This window comes from Artemia sp. Qi Xiang Cuo, chromosome 20, assembly GCF_049724085.1.
Source record: "Artemia sp. Qi Xiang Cuo chromosome 20, ASM4972408v1, whole genome shotgun sequence".
Lineage (NCBI taxonomy): Eukaryota > Metazoa > Arthropoda > Branchiopoda > Anostraca > Artemiidae > Artemia > Artemia sp. Qi Xiang Cuo.
This window is the reverse complement of record NC_142813.1, coordinates 34,988,770-35,007,267: the sequence shown is the minus strand read 5'-3', so window position 1 is coordinate 35,007,267 and position 18,498 is coordinate 34,988,770. Positions and strand designations below refer to the sequence as shown.

At 34.4% G+C, this 18,498-nt stretch overlaps 2 protein-coding genes across 2 annotated transcripts; one reads left to right on the top strand and one right to left on the bottom strand.

Moving 5' to 3' along the window:
• The first annotated feature begins 5,636 nt into the window (after positions 1-5,636).
• LOC148940142 (uncharacterized) lies at positions 5,637-6,059 on the top strand. Its single transcript, XM_089106081.1, has one exon. It carries the CDS (start codon positions 5,637-5,639, stop codon positions 6,057-6,059), a length of 423 nt encoding a protein of 140 aa, XP_088962207.1.
• A 2,586-nt stretch (positions 6,060-8,645) lies between these two features.
• Positions 8,646-13,035, bottom strand: LOC148940141 (uncharacterized). The gene is made up of 3 exons (XM_089106080.1): positions 12,583-13,035; positions 10,268-10,433; positions 8,646-8,817 (listed from the first exon to the last, which is right to left on the bottom strand). Exons 1-3 carry the CDS (start codon positions 12,791-12,793, stop codon positions 8,646-8,648), a joined length of 549 nt encoding a protein of 182 aa, XP_088962206.1. The 5' UTR covers positions 12,794-13,035.
• Positions 13,036-18,498: the final 5,463 nt, after the last annotated feature.

The window sequence follows — 18,498 nt, the reverse complement described above, 5'->3', positions numbered from 1 at the left end:
TTTAGAGGGTAGGAATTTCCCAAAGAAGCAATTATGATTGACTTTACCAAAGGTTATTCAAAAGTATAAGAAGGGAATTAGGTCTTGTCAAGGAGATTAATTGAGAAAAGGAGGTCTTGCAAATTTTTTTAATAACAAGAAAATATGAGTAAAATATAGATTAGTGGCTTCTGCTGATCTAAGAAAGCAATTAAGTAGGATATATAAAACTCAGCACAGGATCCAGAGCACTAATGATTCTCAGAAAGTAGCTACATACAGATGTACTCCTTCTATATCAAAGTGAACTTATATTTTCAAGCACTATACTATAAAAGTCAAATCTTAAGAAAAAGATCTGCTACTAAATTGCAGCACAAGTAAAGATTCTTGTGCCTCAAATGTTTGATAAATTCTGATTTATAAGGATTTTCATATTTATTTAATAAATTGTTGAAACAGATGCTTAATATGGCTCAAAGTTCTATATAAATAATGAAACTGGACGTATCTGTCAAAAGTTAGGCCTACTTAAAAAGAAACACCAAAAAATCATGAAAACATCATTACAAGCCATACAGTAGGCTACTTACCTCCATCATTCATACAACTACTTCGCTTTACTTTACCAACACTCTCCCCCTAATGTGCAAATATATAGCCTATATTTTCAATACACTTTTTCAGTTTTAAATTTTGTTAATGTTTCTTCTTTGTTGCTTAATCAGTTAAAAAAAAAGTATTGATTCATGGCAAAGTCTATGGAATATAAATAATTTGAGAAATAAATTTGTACAATAGGGGGGGGGGTGAGGGTCAATTATTTTAAGGAAGAATCGAGGCTAAGCAAGTATTTTATAATTCTATTTATACTTTAAAAAACCGAAGTCCAAATGGGAAATTGAAAACCCAAAAATTATTATAAATTTTTATTTTGCTAAAATTTAAATAAATAGGTTAGTGAATTAGGCTATCATATATGCAGTCCTTGAAAAGAGATGTTAGCTTGGCAATACCTTCCTGAATACATTTCATACCTTAGATCCTGAAAGTCTTATTCACGTAGCTCAACTACTTCCCAAGACACCAATAAGCCTCTCAATGAGAACTTAACCAGAAGTTTACTTAAAAATATACTAGCATTAATTGATTGCCAAAAAATCAACTTTCTGTCTTAATTTTTTATATGTGACTTAAGAATACTAAGGTCGATAACATTGACGAAGGCAATTTTAAGCATTTTTTGCAATTTTTGCTAACATCAGTGAGCTGTAAGATCTTAAGGTTCAATCAGACACATAGGATTTTCCTATAAAGGTTCAACAGACACATAGGATTTTCCTATAAGGTTGAAAGGAAATCCTCATAGGTTGAAAGGAATTCCGTTCAGACGTCGTTTTGACAGATTTTTAAAGTCTTATAGCAAGAAATTTGAAATATTACAAAATGTCTTTGAATTCTGACCTTGAAGATTAGGTTGCTCTATTAGGTGCAACTGTTTCTACTAGTATTTGCAGTTTGCAACAGAAGAGCCAGAAAAAGAAGAAGATGGTGGGTTCTTCCGGTACATGCTCTGAGTGCTCAATAATTAACACAGATGACTAGGTCTACTCAACTTTTTTTTTGGTCTAGGAAGATCCAGTTTTTCCTAATATCATTAATGCAAATTCTGTACTGATTGCATGCTTTACTAGTTGTGAACTATTCTATTTGGTCAATATATACCAAATCATATTATTTAGTTAGGAATAAATTGAATAAATCATTTGATGCCTTTTTTTATGCTGATTATGAATATAATAAGCATTTCTATCGGAAATGATATTCAGCCCACCCCCCTATAGCGGCGAGACCTACCCAAAACCTGAAGGGGCATAGCTAGGGGGGGGCTGAAATTCATTTCGATAGAAATGCTTATTATATTTGTAATCAGCATAAAAAAAGGCATCAAATGGTGTATTCACTTTAGTCCTAACTCAATAATATGATTTGGTAGATATTGACCGTCTATTTGCACTGCTAGGTAAAATTCTAGATGATAAGCTTTTTGCTAGGCTTAGCCTGCCTGTTTCAGAAAGTAGCCTAGTGACTAGGCTAAAGCAACAAACAAGTACCCACAGCAATGAATTGAAAGCCTAAAACATGTCCTGGGGAAGTGTTTACAAGCTCTTGCCTCATATTCCCTTTTAGAAAATTGTATAGCCTAGACTAGGTAAAGAAGACAGCTCTAGACTATTGACATAGCCTAATCTAACCTTCTCATCCCTGGGAAAATCAGAATAATCTCTTTCCTTAATTCTTTTTTTTAGTTAAATGTTTTGTACCTAGGTTTTGAAAACAATTTTAAGGAGTTATCCCTAATTCAAATAGGCAAGTAAGCAGCATTAAGCCTATAACTTTTTTCTAAATTTAATATTGCTTACAATTTCCCAATTTTTAAAAACCTTGTAAATGAAGAATTAGCAATAAAGTTCTACTTTTGACCATCTTGTAAAGGGGTTAGGTTCAGAAAATGAAACTTTCAGGGATGGGTCTACAGGCTAAAGTGTATCCTTGGGAGGTATTTTGATATACCTACCTCCACTCCTTCTCCCTCTAGAGGGTCATGAGCCTTAAAAAAATTGTGTTCAAAAAGTGAAACCTTGAAAAATAGATATTCTGCTTCAAGGAAGTACAACAAAATTGTTTTCAGCTTCACAACTTTTCTCAATTCCAATTTATAAGGTTTTAAAGATATAATAAAAAGTTTCCTAAATTTTTATAAAAAACAACATAGATGTGGCTTAAAATTCTATTCACAAAACAGTAATTGCATTTTCAGAACTAAACCCAGAGAAAAAGTAACTGAAAACTGAAAATTAAATTAAGATATTGTTTCGTCAAAATTTCAATAAATATAGACCTGTCATGTAGACAAATTTGAGAACCCTCTTGAGAGAGAAGGAGTGTATATAAGTACTTCAAAACACCTTCCCATGACATACCTTAGCCTTTAAACCCATCCTTGAAAGTTTCATTTTCCTAACCTAACCCCTTTCCAAGATTGCCAAAAGTACCTAAGCAGAATTTTACTGAATTAGCAAAGGGATTAGGCTCTAAACACTTTTCTTAAGCCTTGTTTGTGATGTAAATCTTTTCTGATAGTTTCACTGGTAAAATTCTTGATAAAGGGCTTTTGGCTATCTTAGAATTTGGTTGATTTAGGCAAATAAGATTTTAAGGAATAGATCCAGAGCCTCAATGATATCCTAGGAAGATAGTATGAAGCTACTATCTCTACTTCTCTTTTATTTCTTGGGCTTATAAGAAATTGCTTGCTTTAATTTATATTGTATATTCACTCCTGTAAGTTTCATGTGCTTAATATACAACCTTTGGGGTTCTCCAAGAGTTCAAATAAATATGGCAATATAAAAACAGGGGGAGGGCATTGAAATTGTCCATAACAAGGATATGAGTTGAAACATTTAAAATACATGCTAAAAAAAAGTTATAAAGTTTTGTTCAATTTTCTGACTTTTTATGAATAAAGTAAGGCTTCTCTGATGCTTGACGTAGTCTTATTAGATGCTTGATTAGTTAGTTGAGTTTTACAATTTTGGTTTTTATTGATTGTTTTTCAGTTGAGAGATATCCATGGGTTCTATGGTGCCCTCACAAAAGAAATGGAGGAGATGGACCCTGAGCTGTTTTTTAAGACCTATTGGATGGATAAAGAGCATGTGAATGCTATTGCAACTCTGGTCCAAGTTGATTTTGTGAAAGAGGACACAATAATGAGACCTGCAATTCCAGTTAAGGCCCATTTAGCTGTGACACTTAGGTGAGAATTATTCTGTACTTTTGCTTTTAGCATAGATTAGGACCCAAACAGTATAGATTCTTGGGATCTGATAACATATTGCTGTCATACTGACTCAGTACCAATATAATTTGCTGATAAATTCCTCTCTGGAAATAAAACCTTATCTGAAGTTTAAACCTCCTATTCTTTGCTCATATTCATACTCACTTGTTTCTCCATTGTCTATACACTCCAAAGAACAGCCTCAACAAGTCACTGTGGATTCCGAATGGATTTATGTTTTTTATGATGTTCATATTATGGGAGAGAGAGGATTGTTAGAGGTGGACTTTGTTTTGAACTACCTGTTCAATGTTGTGAAGTAAAGAGTATCAAGATTGAATGTGATTCACTCATCCATCTGATGTGTGGTAGGTGGAGTTGGATGACGTTTTTTTACTTTTACCTTATGATGTTATTTATAAATCAAAGAATAGAGGCTTAATATGATCTTTTTTGTCTACTATTGATTCCCCACTGGGAGCCCCATTCGTCATGAGAATTATGCCTTGCATCTGGTGATACAAACAAAGACAAAATAATAAGCAATAATTTTATTTAGATAATCACCGAAAGATAAATAGACAACGGAGTTTCAGTAAACAGTATGACAAAAATGGCTTAAACTCAGTGTTGTTCCTCCAGACTGAATTTATGGTTTATGCATATATGCCTGAGTTGGAAGCATGTTTCCCCTATTTGGTTGTTCCCATTACTGTTAATATATTCTCTGAGGCCAACCTGACTCTTATACATGATAATGGTAATAAGCTTACCTAAGCTATGGATGTCAGGTATTGTGTTATCTTGGAACGATAATTTTGACAGGACCTGTGCCTGTCATCATCAGGTTCAAATTCAAGACTCTTATATATTCTGGCAAGAGTCTTGAATTTGAACCTGATGATGACAGGCACAGGTCCTGTCGAAATTATCATTCCAAGATAACACAATACCTGACATCCATAGCTTAGGTAATCTTATTACCATTATCATGAAATTACTGTTAATCATTTTATTCATGTTTTGCACTGTGAAACAATTAATCCAATTTTGTTTGGAAAATGATGCAGGCTTCATAGATATATTTGGCATAAAGGCTAAGAATCTGAAAGTGATGTTAATACTGATATATTGTTTTTTTTTTAGAGGAAATACCTTGAGATTGAAAAAAAATGCCAGGATAATTGTTTGAATAACTTAGATATTTTGTCTCACAAACCCATATTTTTTTTTTGCCTAACCAAAATGAACTTCAGGCAATGTATTTATCTGTTTAGAAATATAAACTCAGTTTTTGACCTATTTATTACTACAAACACTTGATTAAGCTACGTGATCGACACTGCCAGATTTAAATGAGGAACAAATGGCCTTGATAAATTTCTTTGTGATTTAAGGTAAAATACCTTATTTGGAGTTCATTGACTGTTAAAATATTTTATGTGCACCAGTCAATATAATTTTTGTCAGAGGCTTGGTTATTAAGGTAAATTGAAAGTTCTCTACCCTTTGTACTTTGCAGAAATTAAGTCAGTTTAAGGTTTTGATTTTATGCCCAATTTTAGAAAGCATATAAGTGTGATATAAATGGATTTGAACTATTGAGTGTAGCTCCTTTCACTTGTTTTCTTAGATGGAGAACAAATCCCTTTTATATATACATATTACATAAATATTTTATTTTCAGATATCTTGCATGTGGGAATTTTATGGCAACATTATCATTGTGTTACAGAATGGGACAATCCATAATTTCAGGCATCATAAAAAAGCATGCGAAACAATTTGGAAAAACATATAACCTATTTATATGAAGCCACCTTACAAGGAAGATTTTTATGCAATAGCCAGAGATTTTTCTGAACTTCAGGACTTTCCACATTGTATTGAGGCAATTGATGGGAAGCACTGTCAAATTCAGTGTCCGTCTGTATCTGGTTCTTATTTTTTCAATTTCAATCATTTGTACAGCATAGATTTAATGATTGCTGTAGATGCTCGCTACAAGTTTATTTATATTGACGCAGGCGCTAAAGGAAAGGAAATTTACAGCAATGTCTTTTCTAGGTCAAGCTTTGATACTGCTTTGCACAATGTCACCCTACCCATCCCTGACCCATTTTTGTTGTCAGACACAGACTATTTTTTCCCATTCGGTTTTGTTGTGGATGAAGCTTTTGCTGTCCAAAAAAACTTAATGCGGCCGTATCCAAAGTATGGCAGCCTCACTTAACAACAGAAGGTATTTAATTAGTATCTGTCACGGGCTAGAAGGGTGGTAGGCAATGCATTTGGGATAATGTCCATGATAATTAGAATCCTCAAAAGTAGTGTCAATTGCAAGCTGGAAACAATAGACCTGATACTGAAAACCACTTGCATCTTGCATAACTTTCTTTCAGGATCTAATTTGTCATGAAATAACTTCATCACCCTTGTTGACTGGAAAGTAAATAGGCAAATTATTCCAGGCTCTTGGCGCAACAGCTCTAGCCTAGAGTCAGCCGGAAATTTATCCAGCAATTTCTCATCTAGAAATGCTATCCTAGTAAGAAATACCTTTAAGGAATATTTTACTGGTCCTGGATCTGTTCCGTGGCAGGATCAGTCTGTGCAAAATGGGATATATTAGTTTCAGTCAGTAAAATTTTTTTTTCTCTTTCCAGTTTGCAATTGAGGCTATTTCTATAAAACATGTAGGTTACATCGAAGTTTGTTTTGGGATTGGTGGAAATACCGGAATAGCATCTTAGTGCAATTTGTTTTTTAATGATTAGTATTCTTTAAAGAGAACAGTGCCAGTTAATCTTGAGAAATAGAAAAAAAATATTAGATGAAAATGATCTTTCTAGAACTAAGAACTATTTTTGAGAAAAAAACCCATTTATTTATTAAATTTTTTATTTTTTTCATGGGTTACCTGTGGCAATGTTTAATAGATCTTAAAAACTAATTTCTTTGTTATTATTTCTCAAACATATATAACAAGTATTTTAAATAGAATGTTTTGTTAAACACCAACACCCCAATCAGATTCAAAGCATGTTTTGTCTTCATTTTGAAATTGAAGCTATTTGCCACTGAACTAGTAATGTTGCTTAAGCAATACAATTTTTTTTCCTTTTTCGATTTTATTTACTTGCTTAAACCAGTACACCTCCTAAACCCCATAAAGTAAAAACCTCAAGATGTTTCTTTTTTAAGCCCTTATCTTTTTTCAGTACTAAAACATGCACAGAAAGGTATCAAAATTACAATATTTATTTTAAAAATTTGGAAAGAAAGAAAAAATTATCCAAATATTTTTTCAACAATAGCCATTCTATCTGTGCTAGTAATCTCCTTTTCTTCAGTGTCTACTTTATTCTTGTATTCCATAGTTTTTAGTACTATTTTAATTTGTATTTTGGTAACATGACACATATACTGGACTAGGCAGGATTGTTTCTCCTATTAATGTTATTTAATTTTTGTATTGCCTAGTGATTGGTTTGCTTTAATGATTATTTGTTCATTTGGGGTCTAATTTTTTGGGGTCTCCAATTACCTTCAAATGGATCACAGAGTTGATAGACAATTGGAATTGCCTCTATTCAGTCCCTTACACCTTAGTTCTTCTTAGGATGGATGATAGACTATCTATCAACCATTGTTGTATGTTTCTTAAAAAGGTATGCTAGCTTTGCATCTAACAGAGACAATCTGTCTTGGCTTTACTCTAATTAGCCATGGCTCTCCAGTTTTTCATCATTTCCATCAATTTGATTTTAATTCAGTTTTTTTCTTCTTCTTGTCCTTTGTTTTTTTTTTTTTTTTTTTGTTAACTTTAATTAATTTTAATTACTAAATGTACTTGTTTTTGGCATCACTGCCCTTTACTTTCTACAAACATGTGTACCGATTATACTACAATATCAAAACAAATAAAAAAGTTATCTATCTTATATATGTATGTTAAGTGCCAAAACCAACAATAAGGTTATCTACCATACATGATTTATTAGGACCTAGACTTGATCAAATCCAACCAAATCCAATTGAGGAAGCCATACTTGAATCAATTAACTAAAATTTGTGTGCAAGTAACTTACGAAATATAACGCTTGTAATTTAGTATTGATAAGCATAATGGTTTATATAAAAAAAAGAAAAAAAGCACAATTACTCAAGCTTATCAAGCTCTTGTTCAAAAACCTCCAGAATAGCCTTCTGAATACGGATTTGGCTATTCAAGGGAAGGCCATCCAAATTTTTTGCAAGCGTGCAACAAAATCCATAGTTTCTTGACCCTTCCCACTTGTCCTTTTTATTGATCCTAGTTTCAAGAAACTGCTTGACAACAGACATGGTATGTTGTACATCTGCTGTCTGTTGTAATTCTTCTGGTGCAGTGGGGAGTCTTTTTCTTTTATTGTGAGAGTTGGAGGTGGAAGTAGGGGTCGAGGGTGGAGTTGAGGTTATTGGGAGGTTAAACCGTTATTGGGAGTGTTGGAGGTGGAAGTAGGTGAAGAGGTGGGGGTAGATTCTAGGTGAACAAAAGTGGTTGGAATAGGAGAATAAATTGGGGTTGGTGAAGGATTTGGCACACTTGGGATTTGCAGTTGGCTTGGGATTTGCAGTTGGGATTTGGGATTTTGAAGGCGGCGGGGGGGCGGGGCAAAGATTTCAAATGTGGATTTTGATTTTGTTATTAGTTGGCTTGGGGGTTGGGGGAAGATTTCACATGAGGAGTTTGAGTTTGATATTTGGAGGAGTTGGGGAGTGGGAAAGTGTTCACCTGCGGACTTTGATATTGGGATGATTGGGGGACGGGGAAAAATTATACATGAGGAGTTTGAGTTTGATATTTGAAGGATTGAGGAATATCTGAGTAGAGGTTTGATGTTGAGATTTCATCACTTGAAGTGGTAGTGGGTAGGTCTATGAGTCCATCATCTCCAGAGAGCTGAATAATGACTGTCTCTTCAGTATGTTCCAGATTCCCTGATGTCCTGCAAGACAAAGTAAGTTGAAAATATTTCCATTTACACTACAAAGCACATATATTTTTAGTTTTTAACCCTATTTGTACCTATCTTTGAAAACCAGAAAATTAAACAGTCCAATTTTTTTCACAGAAAGTAAACAGAACAGAAGAAAGATACAAATGGTTGGTAGTTTGTCAATGATTACTATGACTTAATAGCCTTGCAATCAGCATTACTTGAATCCAATTTCCATAATCTTAAATGCAGAGCTTTGGCCACCATTTATTAAATATTTTATACTAAAAAATTGTCACTGGCAAATCTTTTTAAATGATTGAACAATCTATTTTGACGCCATTTCCTTCTGAACTTTCTTTTAATGCTTGGTCTGGGGCGAATCCAGGATTTTTTGTGTGGTGGGGGGTGGGTCAAAATAGGTTGATCCAATAAAAAAAATTTAGGGGGGGGGGGGTAAAATAGGTTGATTCAACAATGTTGCGTTCGGCGCAATTTTAATTAATTGAAACTTGAGCTAATTAATTAAATTAAACAACTTTATACTCTGCTGGGGGCACCCCCCCCCCCCGATATGCCCCGGAGGGGGGGGGCTTTTTTACGCCTATCAATTCTTTTTCATAAAAAAGCTAATGAACTATTTTGAACTTTAATGTTATTTATGAAAGTATAATTATATATATTTACAAAAGACTATTAGATGGTATAATAGATTCAAATTTGCTTCTTGGGTCAAGTAGAGCATGAAGAACAACAGAAAAACGTTTAAAACTAATTAAGAAAGAAGTATACATAAATGGAAAATGAAAAAACACAAACAAAGAAAGAGGGGGGAAGTTGTATTTCAATTATTCCAGGGAGAAAAATAAAAACTTACAGGGACAAGATGCATCACAAAGCAGTAAAATTTAAAGGAAAATGGCTATAGCAGCATACAAACAAATAAAAAGAGACCCAGGAGCCCTGTTTATTTCAGGACATTTTTCAGGAATCATGAAAAAGGCCAATAAACTATTTTCAAACCTCTCAGTAAGATCATGGGTTTGTGATTAAGTTAGTATGGGCGAGGTGGTTCTGTAGGGGAACAGTAACTGGGGTTAAGAAATTCATTGAAAATATCCTAAATATGCATATTGAAATGATGGACTTAACAAAACGCTAGAAAATACTATCCCTTTATTTTTTGGTGGATTTATGATTAGGTTTCATGTTTGGACTGGAGTAATGAATTGCCCATCTTTTTTACCTTTTTTATTTTATGTTAATTTAGTTGCCTTCTCCACCACATGGAAAAGCTCTACTTTTAGGGTGAATTTATTGTGTTCATTAATAAATTTAAGGAAACCACTCCATTACATAGATATAAAGGAATACTTTGAAAGGTAACGAAAAGTTCTCTTTCTAGATACCTATAAATACTTACTGTGTATAAACAATAAATGAAAACCATAAATCTTACCATCTGGGATTATGATGCTTCAAGAGAAATTGCATTGACCTAAAGTGAGGCCACTTTGAAAATCCCCAATCTTCACCACCATCCCCACTTCTTTTGTTTCGTTGTGCATTAAGCTTCTTGAAAAATTCATTTCTCAGATACCTCCAGGTATTTTTGCACCATTCAACTGAAAACAAAAATGTTATAATAAATTGAAGGTCCTTAGTAGATTGTTAATACATTACTGAAGTTGGTACAACTAAAAGTACTAAGGTCTACTGCACATAAGGACCATGAAAGATGAGTAAATCTTTAATAATTAGAGGTGACTGCACAAAAATATTAACAGTAAGATTTCAACAAAATATTTTAGGATAAAATACAGGCATCATCTATAGGAAAATGACCAATAAGGTTTCAATAAAACATTTTAGGATAACATGCAGTCATCATCAATATGAAAAATACTTTCCAATCACAATAATCATTCAAAGATTTGACCAGATCATCAAGTTCAACACATCTCTAATCAACTGCAAATGTAACATAAATCAAAATTAATAAAAACTTCAATTCATCGACAGTTTGAAAAAATTGGGCTACTTGAAAAAATCTATTACTTTGCGACCTGTACTCAAAAGAATATAATCAAAATAAAATTCTATTTTGCAACCAAAACATTCTAGATACATTTAAATTGCAAGCCACCCCCAATTTTTTGCAAATAGCTAGCAGACAAAAAAAAAAAAAAATGCATGCAAGACAAAGATTTAAAAGGCTACAAAAAGGTTAGTTTGGAACCAACGGTATTTTGGCATTATTATTTGGATTAAGAGCAAACCGTCAATACAGCAATGTCGAAATTTTGAAAATACATACAAAATGGAAATTATTTTCAAACAGTGTTGTTTGAGTAACCAGACTGAATTTATGCAATTTTTGCCCAATTATATACTGAGACTCTATTGTCTGACTATCTTTGTGTGAGTATCTATATAAAATTATTGCTTATTAATTTGTCTTTATTTGTATAATGAGATCCAAGAAAAAAAGGAAATGAACAAAGGTGCAATGATGTATCTGTTTTCTTTAGACAGACTGAAGGGACAAACCTCAAAGCTTTGAAAAATTCAAGATAACTTGTGGTTCATTTTCAAAGGGGACTTTCTTTGGATTCTTTTCCATCCAACTAAAAGCAATAGGGACAGCATCAGGTACAAGTGACCTTTTTCTTAGTCTACATACATAGGGTGAAGTCATGCAGCTCTATACTAGCCAATAAACACATGGTAAATATATAATATGGACTAAACATTTGGGAAAGGTTGGGTTCGAATTGAAGGTATAGATGCATGGTTGATCCTCTACATAAGGAAACATGTTAAGAAAATAATAATTCATAATATGCAGAATAATCCTAGTTAACATATTCTGAAGGGGAAGAACCTTTATCTTCAATTCTTTTCTTGTTTTTCTAAGAAATTCATGAATTTCTTAGAACATATATATAAGGCTGTACCCAGGATTTTTTTTGGGGTGGGGGGTGGGAGGGGGTTCAATCCTCCCCCTGGGTATGACCTTGACTACATATTGACAAAGTACATACCCCACCCCCATAATGTGTAAACATATACCCAGAATTGCATTCTGGATCTAAATACAACCTTCATGTGCATCACAGATAAACTTTATGCCCACGCCTAAATGGATCAAAATCAGATTATATATTTGCAGGTCATGGGGGTGGGGGTAAACTTGATCTGTGATGCAAATGAAGAATATATTTAAGTTCAGGATGCAATTCTGGGAATACATTTGCATCTTACAGGGGTTGGGGTATATACTTTGTTAATATATAGGTTCTAAGAAATTCATGAATTTATTAGGAAAACTGGAAAAAGAAGTGAAGATAAAGATTCTCCCCTTGCAATATATGTTAACTGGGATTACTCTGCATATTCTGAAGTAAGAACTGTTTTCTTAACAAGTTTCCTTATGTGGAGGACCAGCCCTGCATCTATACTGAACTTAATCAGCAAAAATAAGAATTAAAGTAGCCTATTATATTTGGAAAAATTATAAATAGGCATTAAACTGTATGTTCATATGTCGATTATTCCATATTTACCAATATACGTTAAAAACTACAAATTTGGGCAATCACAACAGTAGCCTACAACAAATGCTGTAGTTGTAATTGGATTCAAACCCTTCCTAAAGGTTTAATTTGTATAATGAGGCAGCCAACTGTTCATAAAAAAAAACAAATAAAAAGCAAAGGCAAGCCCATAAATCCTATCTATGTGGAAAAGGGAGTATATAAGACAGTAGGCTACCTGGCTGTCCAATTTTAATAGCTATTTGATTCCATCGGTCATTTTTAAATTTTGCATTTTTATAACTATTATTGCTTGTGTCATACAGAAAAGGATGGTTTTGGACAAAAGCAATCAAGTCCATATATGCTTCTACTTTCACATTAACTCTTTCCTGGCTTTGTTGTTGTTGTTGTTGTTTGGGGTTTGACGCGTTCGACCAATCGGTCATATGCGTTCGTATCACTCGATTAATCTGTGCCTTCTGTAATCGCTAGCTTGCTTGGGTTTCACTTTAGTCAATAATCATTGAGCCATGTCAGGTATCACTTATTGTGCTATTGGTAGGGGGTCATTCACATGTAGCAAATGCCTGCGTCGACAAACAAGAATCAGAGTAATTCGGCACTGCTTTGTCATAAAACAATTAAAATACAATTGCAACACAATTAAATAAATAATGCCAATATACAACATTCCTGTCACATGCGTCAACTAAAAAAAAAAAAAAAAAAAAAAAAAAAAAAAAAAAAAACTTAAAGGGAATGAACGCCTGGCTTTGATCAGTCATTTTTATAATTTTCTCATTCCTCTTGAAGGTAAAATAGGTTTTTCCCTTTGTAAAATCAGAAATCCTATCACCCTCATAGGGTCGAGTTGAAAAAATTTCAACTCAAAAATCCTATCGCCCTATGAGGAAAACCTCATAGGAATCCTATCACCTTCAAAGGATTTTGATAAAATCCTAAGCGTCTGATTGAACCTGTTGTCTTAGAACAAAGATGAGTTAAAAAACGATAATCTTGCAGAAAGATGTAAGATCTTAGATGTAGATCTTAGTGCTAAAAAACGGGCCTATTATGTAAACTGGGTAAAGTTCTACCAAATCATATTATTGACTTAGGAATAAAGTGAATACACCATTCGATGCCTTTTTTTATGCTGATTACGAATAAAATAATCATTTCTATCGGAAATGAATTACACCCCCCCCCCCCCTCTATATATACCTAACCCTGAATTGGCATATATAGGAGGGGGGGCTGAAATTCATTTCCGATAGAAATGATTATTATATTCGTAATCAGCATAAAAAAAGGCATCGAATGGTGTATTCACTTTAGTCCTAACTCAACAATATGATTTGGTAGAACTTAACCGTAAACTGGCGATCTTTCTCCTTCAAAAATGAATTATCGGTTTTTCACACTAATTTAAGACGTATATAGCTGTGTCAATTTGCACTTGACCAATTTAATGAATTAGTTTTCATTTTAGGTGTCCTTGGTACTTTAAAGAATAAATTAGCAAAGTACCTTGCGTCAGTGCAATGGATAGAGAGGCGCCTTAAGATCCCGCCTGATGCAAGGAAAAGGAATAAGGTATAAGCCAAATATAATTTTTTCTGTATTTTTTTTAATAAAGACATACAACTGTCTTATTTTTGCTGGCTTTGCCTTGCCGCGGGTATGTTAAAATTAATTATTAATAATAAATAATAATTCATTCACACCATCCTCATCCCTCCTCCATCCTGTGACAATTCACACCATCCTCCTACTTCGGCTCCCTGATGACCTGATTGTATAGCCTACCTGATATATAGCCTTAGGATAAATATAAATATAAAAAAAACATTGAAATCCTTACTTTGTAATATATATATTACATTTTTTTATAGATAGATAGATAGATAGTTAGAAAATGTATTTAAAAGCCAAAGGACATATACATGAATATTTAAACAACTAAACAAAAATAACGAATTTCAACTAAACTATTAAAACAAGGAAAACAAATTTATACAAACAACTAAAAGTTTCTTCTCGTTATTTTTTAACTACACACTTTTCCTTAAATTCAAAACTTCCTCAAGGTAGCTGCAAACTGCCTCTATTACGGGTTTTGCCCTCGACTCAAGAATACCAGGGAGAGAAGGGGCATCCTTTCCAAAAAAAAACTCTCTCTTAGGCTTGAAAACCCCCGGCACTGAATGAGAAGATACTTTACATAGGATGCTTACAAATGAATGTGTATTGTTAGTTTAATATACATATACTGATGTTTAGCAATCAAAATGTTAAAATTATTTGATTTATTAAAGTTTTAAAAGTAAAAACATTTATATTTTTTTCAGTAAAGTGCAAATTTTGTTCTGGCCTTGGGAAGGCATAGGGGTTTTGCGCCCAACTTATGTTAATTTTTGGCTCGTTTTGAGTTTGACTCGGTTATTTATTTCAATTTCTGTTCGATTTGGGTTTCATTTATTTATCGATGCTGATTTGTGATATTTTCGAGTTTGGTAGATTATTTGATTTTATTGTTGCTCATTTTTTGTTTAATGGAGTTCTTTACTTTTCTATGAAAAACTTATTTTGTGGAAAAAGTTTTTTATATTAATTTCTGTTCGTTTTATATTGATACAGTTTTTTCAGGGAAAAAAAAATAACACTTTAAATCTTTTTCTTTTTCAAGACTTTGTAGTTTGGCCTGCTATTTGTATGCTGGAGAAAATTTTTCAGCAATTTTTAACAACATACACCATTTTAAAAATCTGTACACAAATAGTACTGGTTAACATACCTCCTCTAGTTGACCTGAAATGGAAAACTTGATTCCATTCGCCAAAAAATCTGTTTACTTTCTTTGATAGCTTTGATACATTTACACTATTTTGATTTGGTTAAATTTTAAGAGCAGAAGTAACCTCGAAAGTTTGAACATAATACCCTCTGTCGTTCTTGGGATGCTGTTGAGATGCTTTATTGGGAATTAGCATTATCACAGCGAATTTTGATTTAATCTTAAGGCAATATTTATTTTTTAAACATAATGGGAAAATGGGAGGGTGGGAGTGGAAGGGGGATTAGTTGCCCACCAATCACTTTCGACTATTAAAAAGGGCATCAGCCCTTTCTATTTTAAATCGAATGAGCCCCTTTCGAAGTTCCCACGACAACTCCTTCAATACGAAGTGCCCTGATCTAAAGAACAACAACAACAAAAAACATTACTAATCACTTTCGACTATTAAAAGGGCACTATCCCTTTGAATTTCAAATCGAATGAGCCTTTTTCTTAAGTTTCTACGACAACATCTTCTATAAAAACCGTATATGCCCCCAGGGTATAACTTAAAACCCGTGCCCTGAGGGCTGTGGGGGAGTATCATCCTCAAAAACATATTTTCTATTTTCAAATTAACTCCGTTGAACAAAATGGCTATCTCAAAATTTGTATTGGATGTGTTTGGGGGAATGATGGTCGTGGGTAGGGCTAGTCGCCCTCCAATCACTTTCTACTGTTAAAGAAGGCACTAGCCCTTAGAATTTTCAATCGAATGAGCTTTTTTGAAGGTTCTATGACAATACCTCCTATAAAAACATTATTTGCCCTCAGGGCATAACTTAAAACCCTTGCCCTGAGGGTTGTGGGGGAATGTTCTTCTCAAAAACAGATTTCCTATCTGGAAATCAACTACGCTGAACACAATGGCTATCTCAAAATTTTAATTGGATGTGTTTTGGGGAATGATGGGCGTGGGGGGGGGCTAGTTGCCCTCCAATCACTTTCGATGATTAAAAAGGGTACTAGCCCTTTGAGTTTCCAATCGTGTTAGCCTTTTTTGTTTCTCCGATAACGCCTTCTGTAAAAACCTTATATGCCCCCAAGGCATAACTTAAAACCCTTGCCCTGAGGGTTGTGGGGGAGTGTCCTTCTTAAAAACATATTTTCAATCTGGAAATCAACTAGCCTACGGTAAACAAAATGGCTATCTCAAAATTTTGATTGGATATTTTTGGATGAATGATGGACTTGGGGGCGCTAGTTGCCCTCCAATCACTTTTCTATTAAAAAGGGCACTAGTACTTTGAATTTCCAATCAAATGAGCCCCTTTTGAAGTTTCTATGACAACGGCTTCTGTAAAAACCTTATATACCCCAGGACATAACTTAAAACCCTTTTCCTGAGGGTTGTTGGGGGGTGTCCTCCTCAAAAACGTATTTTTTATGCGGAAATCAACTACGCTGAACAAAATATCTATCTCAAAATTTTAATTGGATGTGTTTGGGAGAATCATGGGCGTGGAACTAGCCCTTTGAATTTCCAATCGAATGAGCCTGTTTTAAATTTTCTACGACAAAGCCTTCTTATAAAAACCGTATATGCCCCCAGGGCATAACTTAAAACCCTTGCCCTGAGGGTTCTGGGGGAGTGTCCTCCTAAAAAACATATTTTCTATCTGGAAATCAACTAACCTACGCTGAACAAAATGGCTATCTCAAAATTCTGATTGGATGTGTTTGGGGGAATGATGGGCGTGGGGGACCAGTTGCCCTCCAATAACTTTCAACTATTAAAAAGGGCACTAGCCCTTTGAATTTCCAATCGAATGAGACTATTTTGAAGTTTCTACGACAATTTCTTCTATAAAAACCTTATATCCCCCAGGGCATAACTTAAAACCTTTGCCCTCAGGGTTTTGGGGGAGTGTCCTCCTCAAAAACATATTTTCTATCTGGAAATTAACTACGCTGAACAAAATGGCTATCCCAAAATTTTGGGATGTGTGTGGGGGAATGATGGGCGTGGGGGGGGGGCTAGTTGCCCTCCAATCACTTTCGACTTTTAAAAATGGCACTAGCACTTTGAATTTCCAATCGAATGAGACTGTTTTGAAGTTTCTACGACGGCGCATTCTATAAAATCATTCTATGCCCCCAGGGCGTAACTTAAAACTTTGCCCTGAGGGTTGCGGGGGGATGTCCTCCTCAAAAACATATTTTCTATCTGGAAATCAACTAGCCTACGCTGAACAAAATGGCTATCTCAAAATTATGATTGGATGTTTTTTGGGGAATGATGGGCCTGGGAGGTGGGTAGGTGCCCTCCAATCACCTTCGACTTTTAAGAACGGCCCTAGCCCTCTGAATTTCCAATCAAACGAGCCTGTTTTGAAGTTTTTACGACAACCCCTTCTATAAAAACCTTATATGCCCCCAGGACATAACTTAAAAACTTTGCCCTGAGGGTTGCGGGGGAGTGTATATATATACACTATATACGGGGGAGTGTATAGAAAATATATTTTCTATCTGGAAATCAACTATCCTACGCTGAACAAAATGGCTATCTCAAAATTTTGATCGGGTGTGTTTAGGGGAATGATGGGTGTGAGGGGGGGGCTAGGAGCCCTCCAATCACTTTCGACTATTAAAACGGGCAATAGCCCTTGGAATTTCCAATCGAATGAGCCTTTTTTGAAGTTTCTACGTCAACGCCTTCTATAAAAACCTTATATGCCCCCAGGGCATAACTTATCGACTATTAAAAAGGGCACTAGCCTTTTGAATTTCCAATCAAATGAGCCTGTTTTGAAGTTTCTACGACAATGCCTTCTATAAAAACCTTATATGCCCCCAGGACAAAACTTAAAACCCTTGTCCTGAAGTTTGTGGCAAAGTTTCCTCCTTATAAAGATATTTTCTATGTTGAAATCTACTACACTGAAAAAATTGGTATCTCAAATTTTGATTGCATATGTCTGGGGGAAGAGTGAGTGTGGAGGGGGGGCTAGTTGCCCTCCAACGACTTTCGAATATTAAGAAGAGCACTAGCCCTTTACTTTCCAATAGAATGATCATGTTTTGAAGTTTCTACGACAACGCCTTCTGTAAAAGTCTTATATACCCCCAGTGCATAACTTAAAACCCTTGCCCTGAGGGTTGTGGGGGAGTGTCCTCCTCAAAAACCTATTTTCTATCTGGAAATCAACTACGTTGAACAAAATGGCTATCTCACAATTTTGATTGCATGTCTTTGGGGGAAAGATGGGCGTGGGGGGGGGGCTATTATGCCCCCAGGAAATAACTTAAAAAACTTTGCCCTGAGGGTTGTGGGGGAGTTTCCTCTTCAAAAACACATTTTTTATCTTG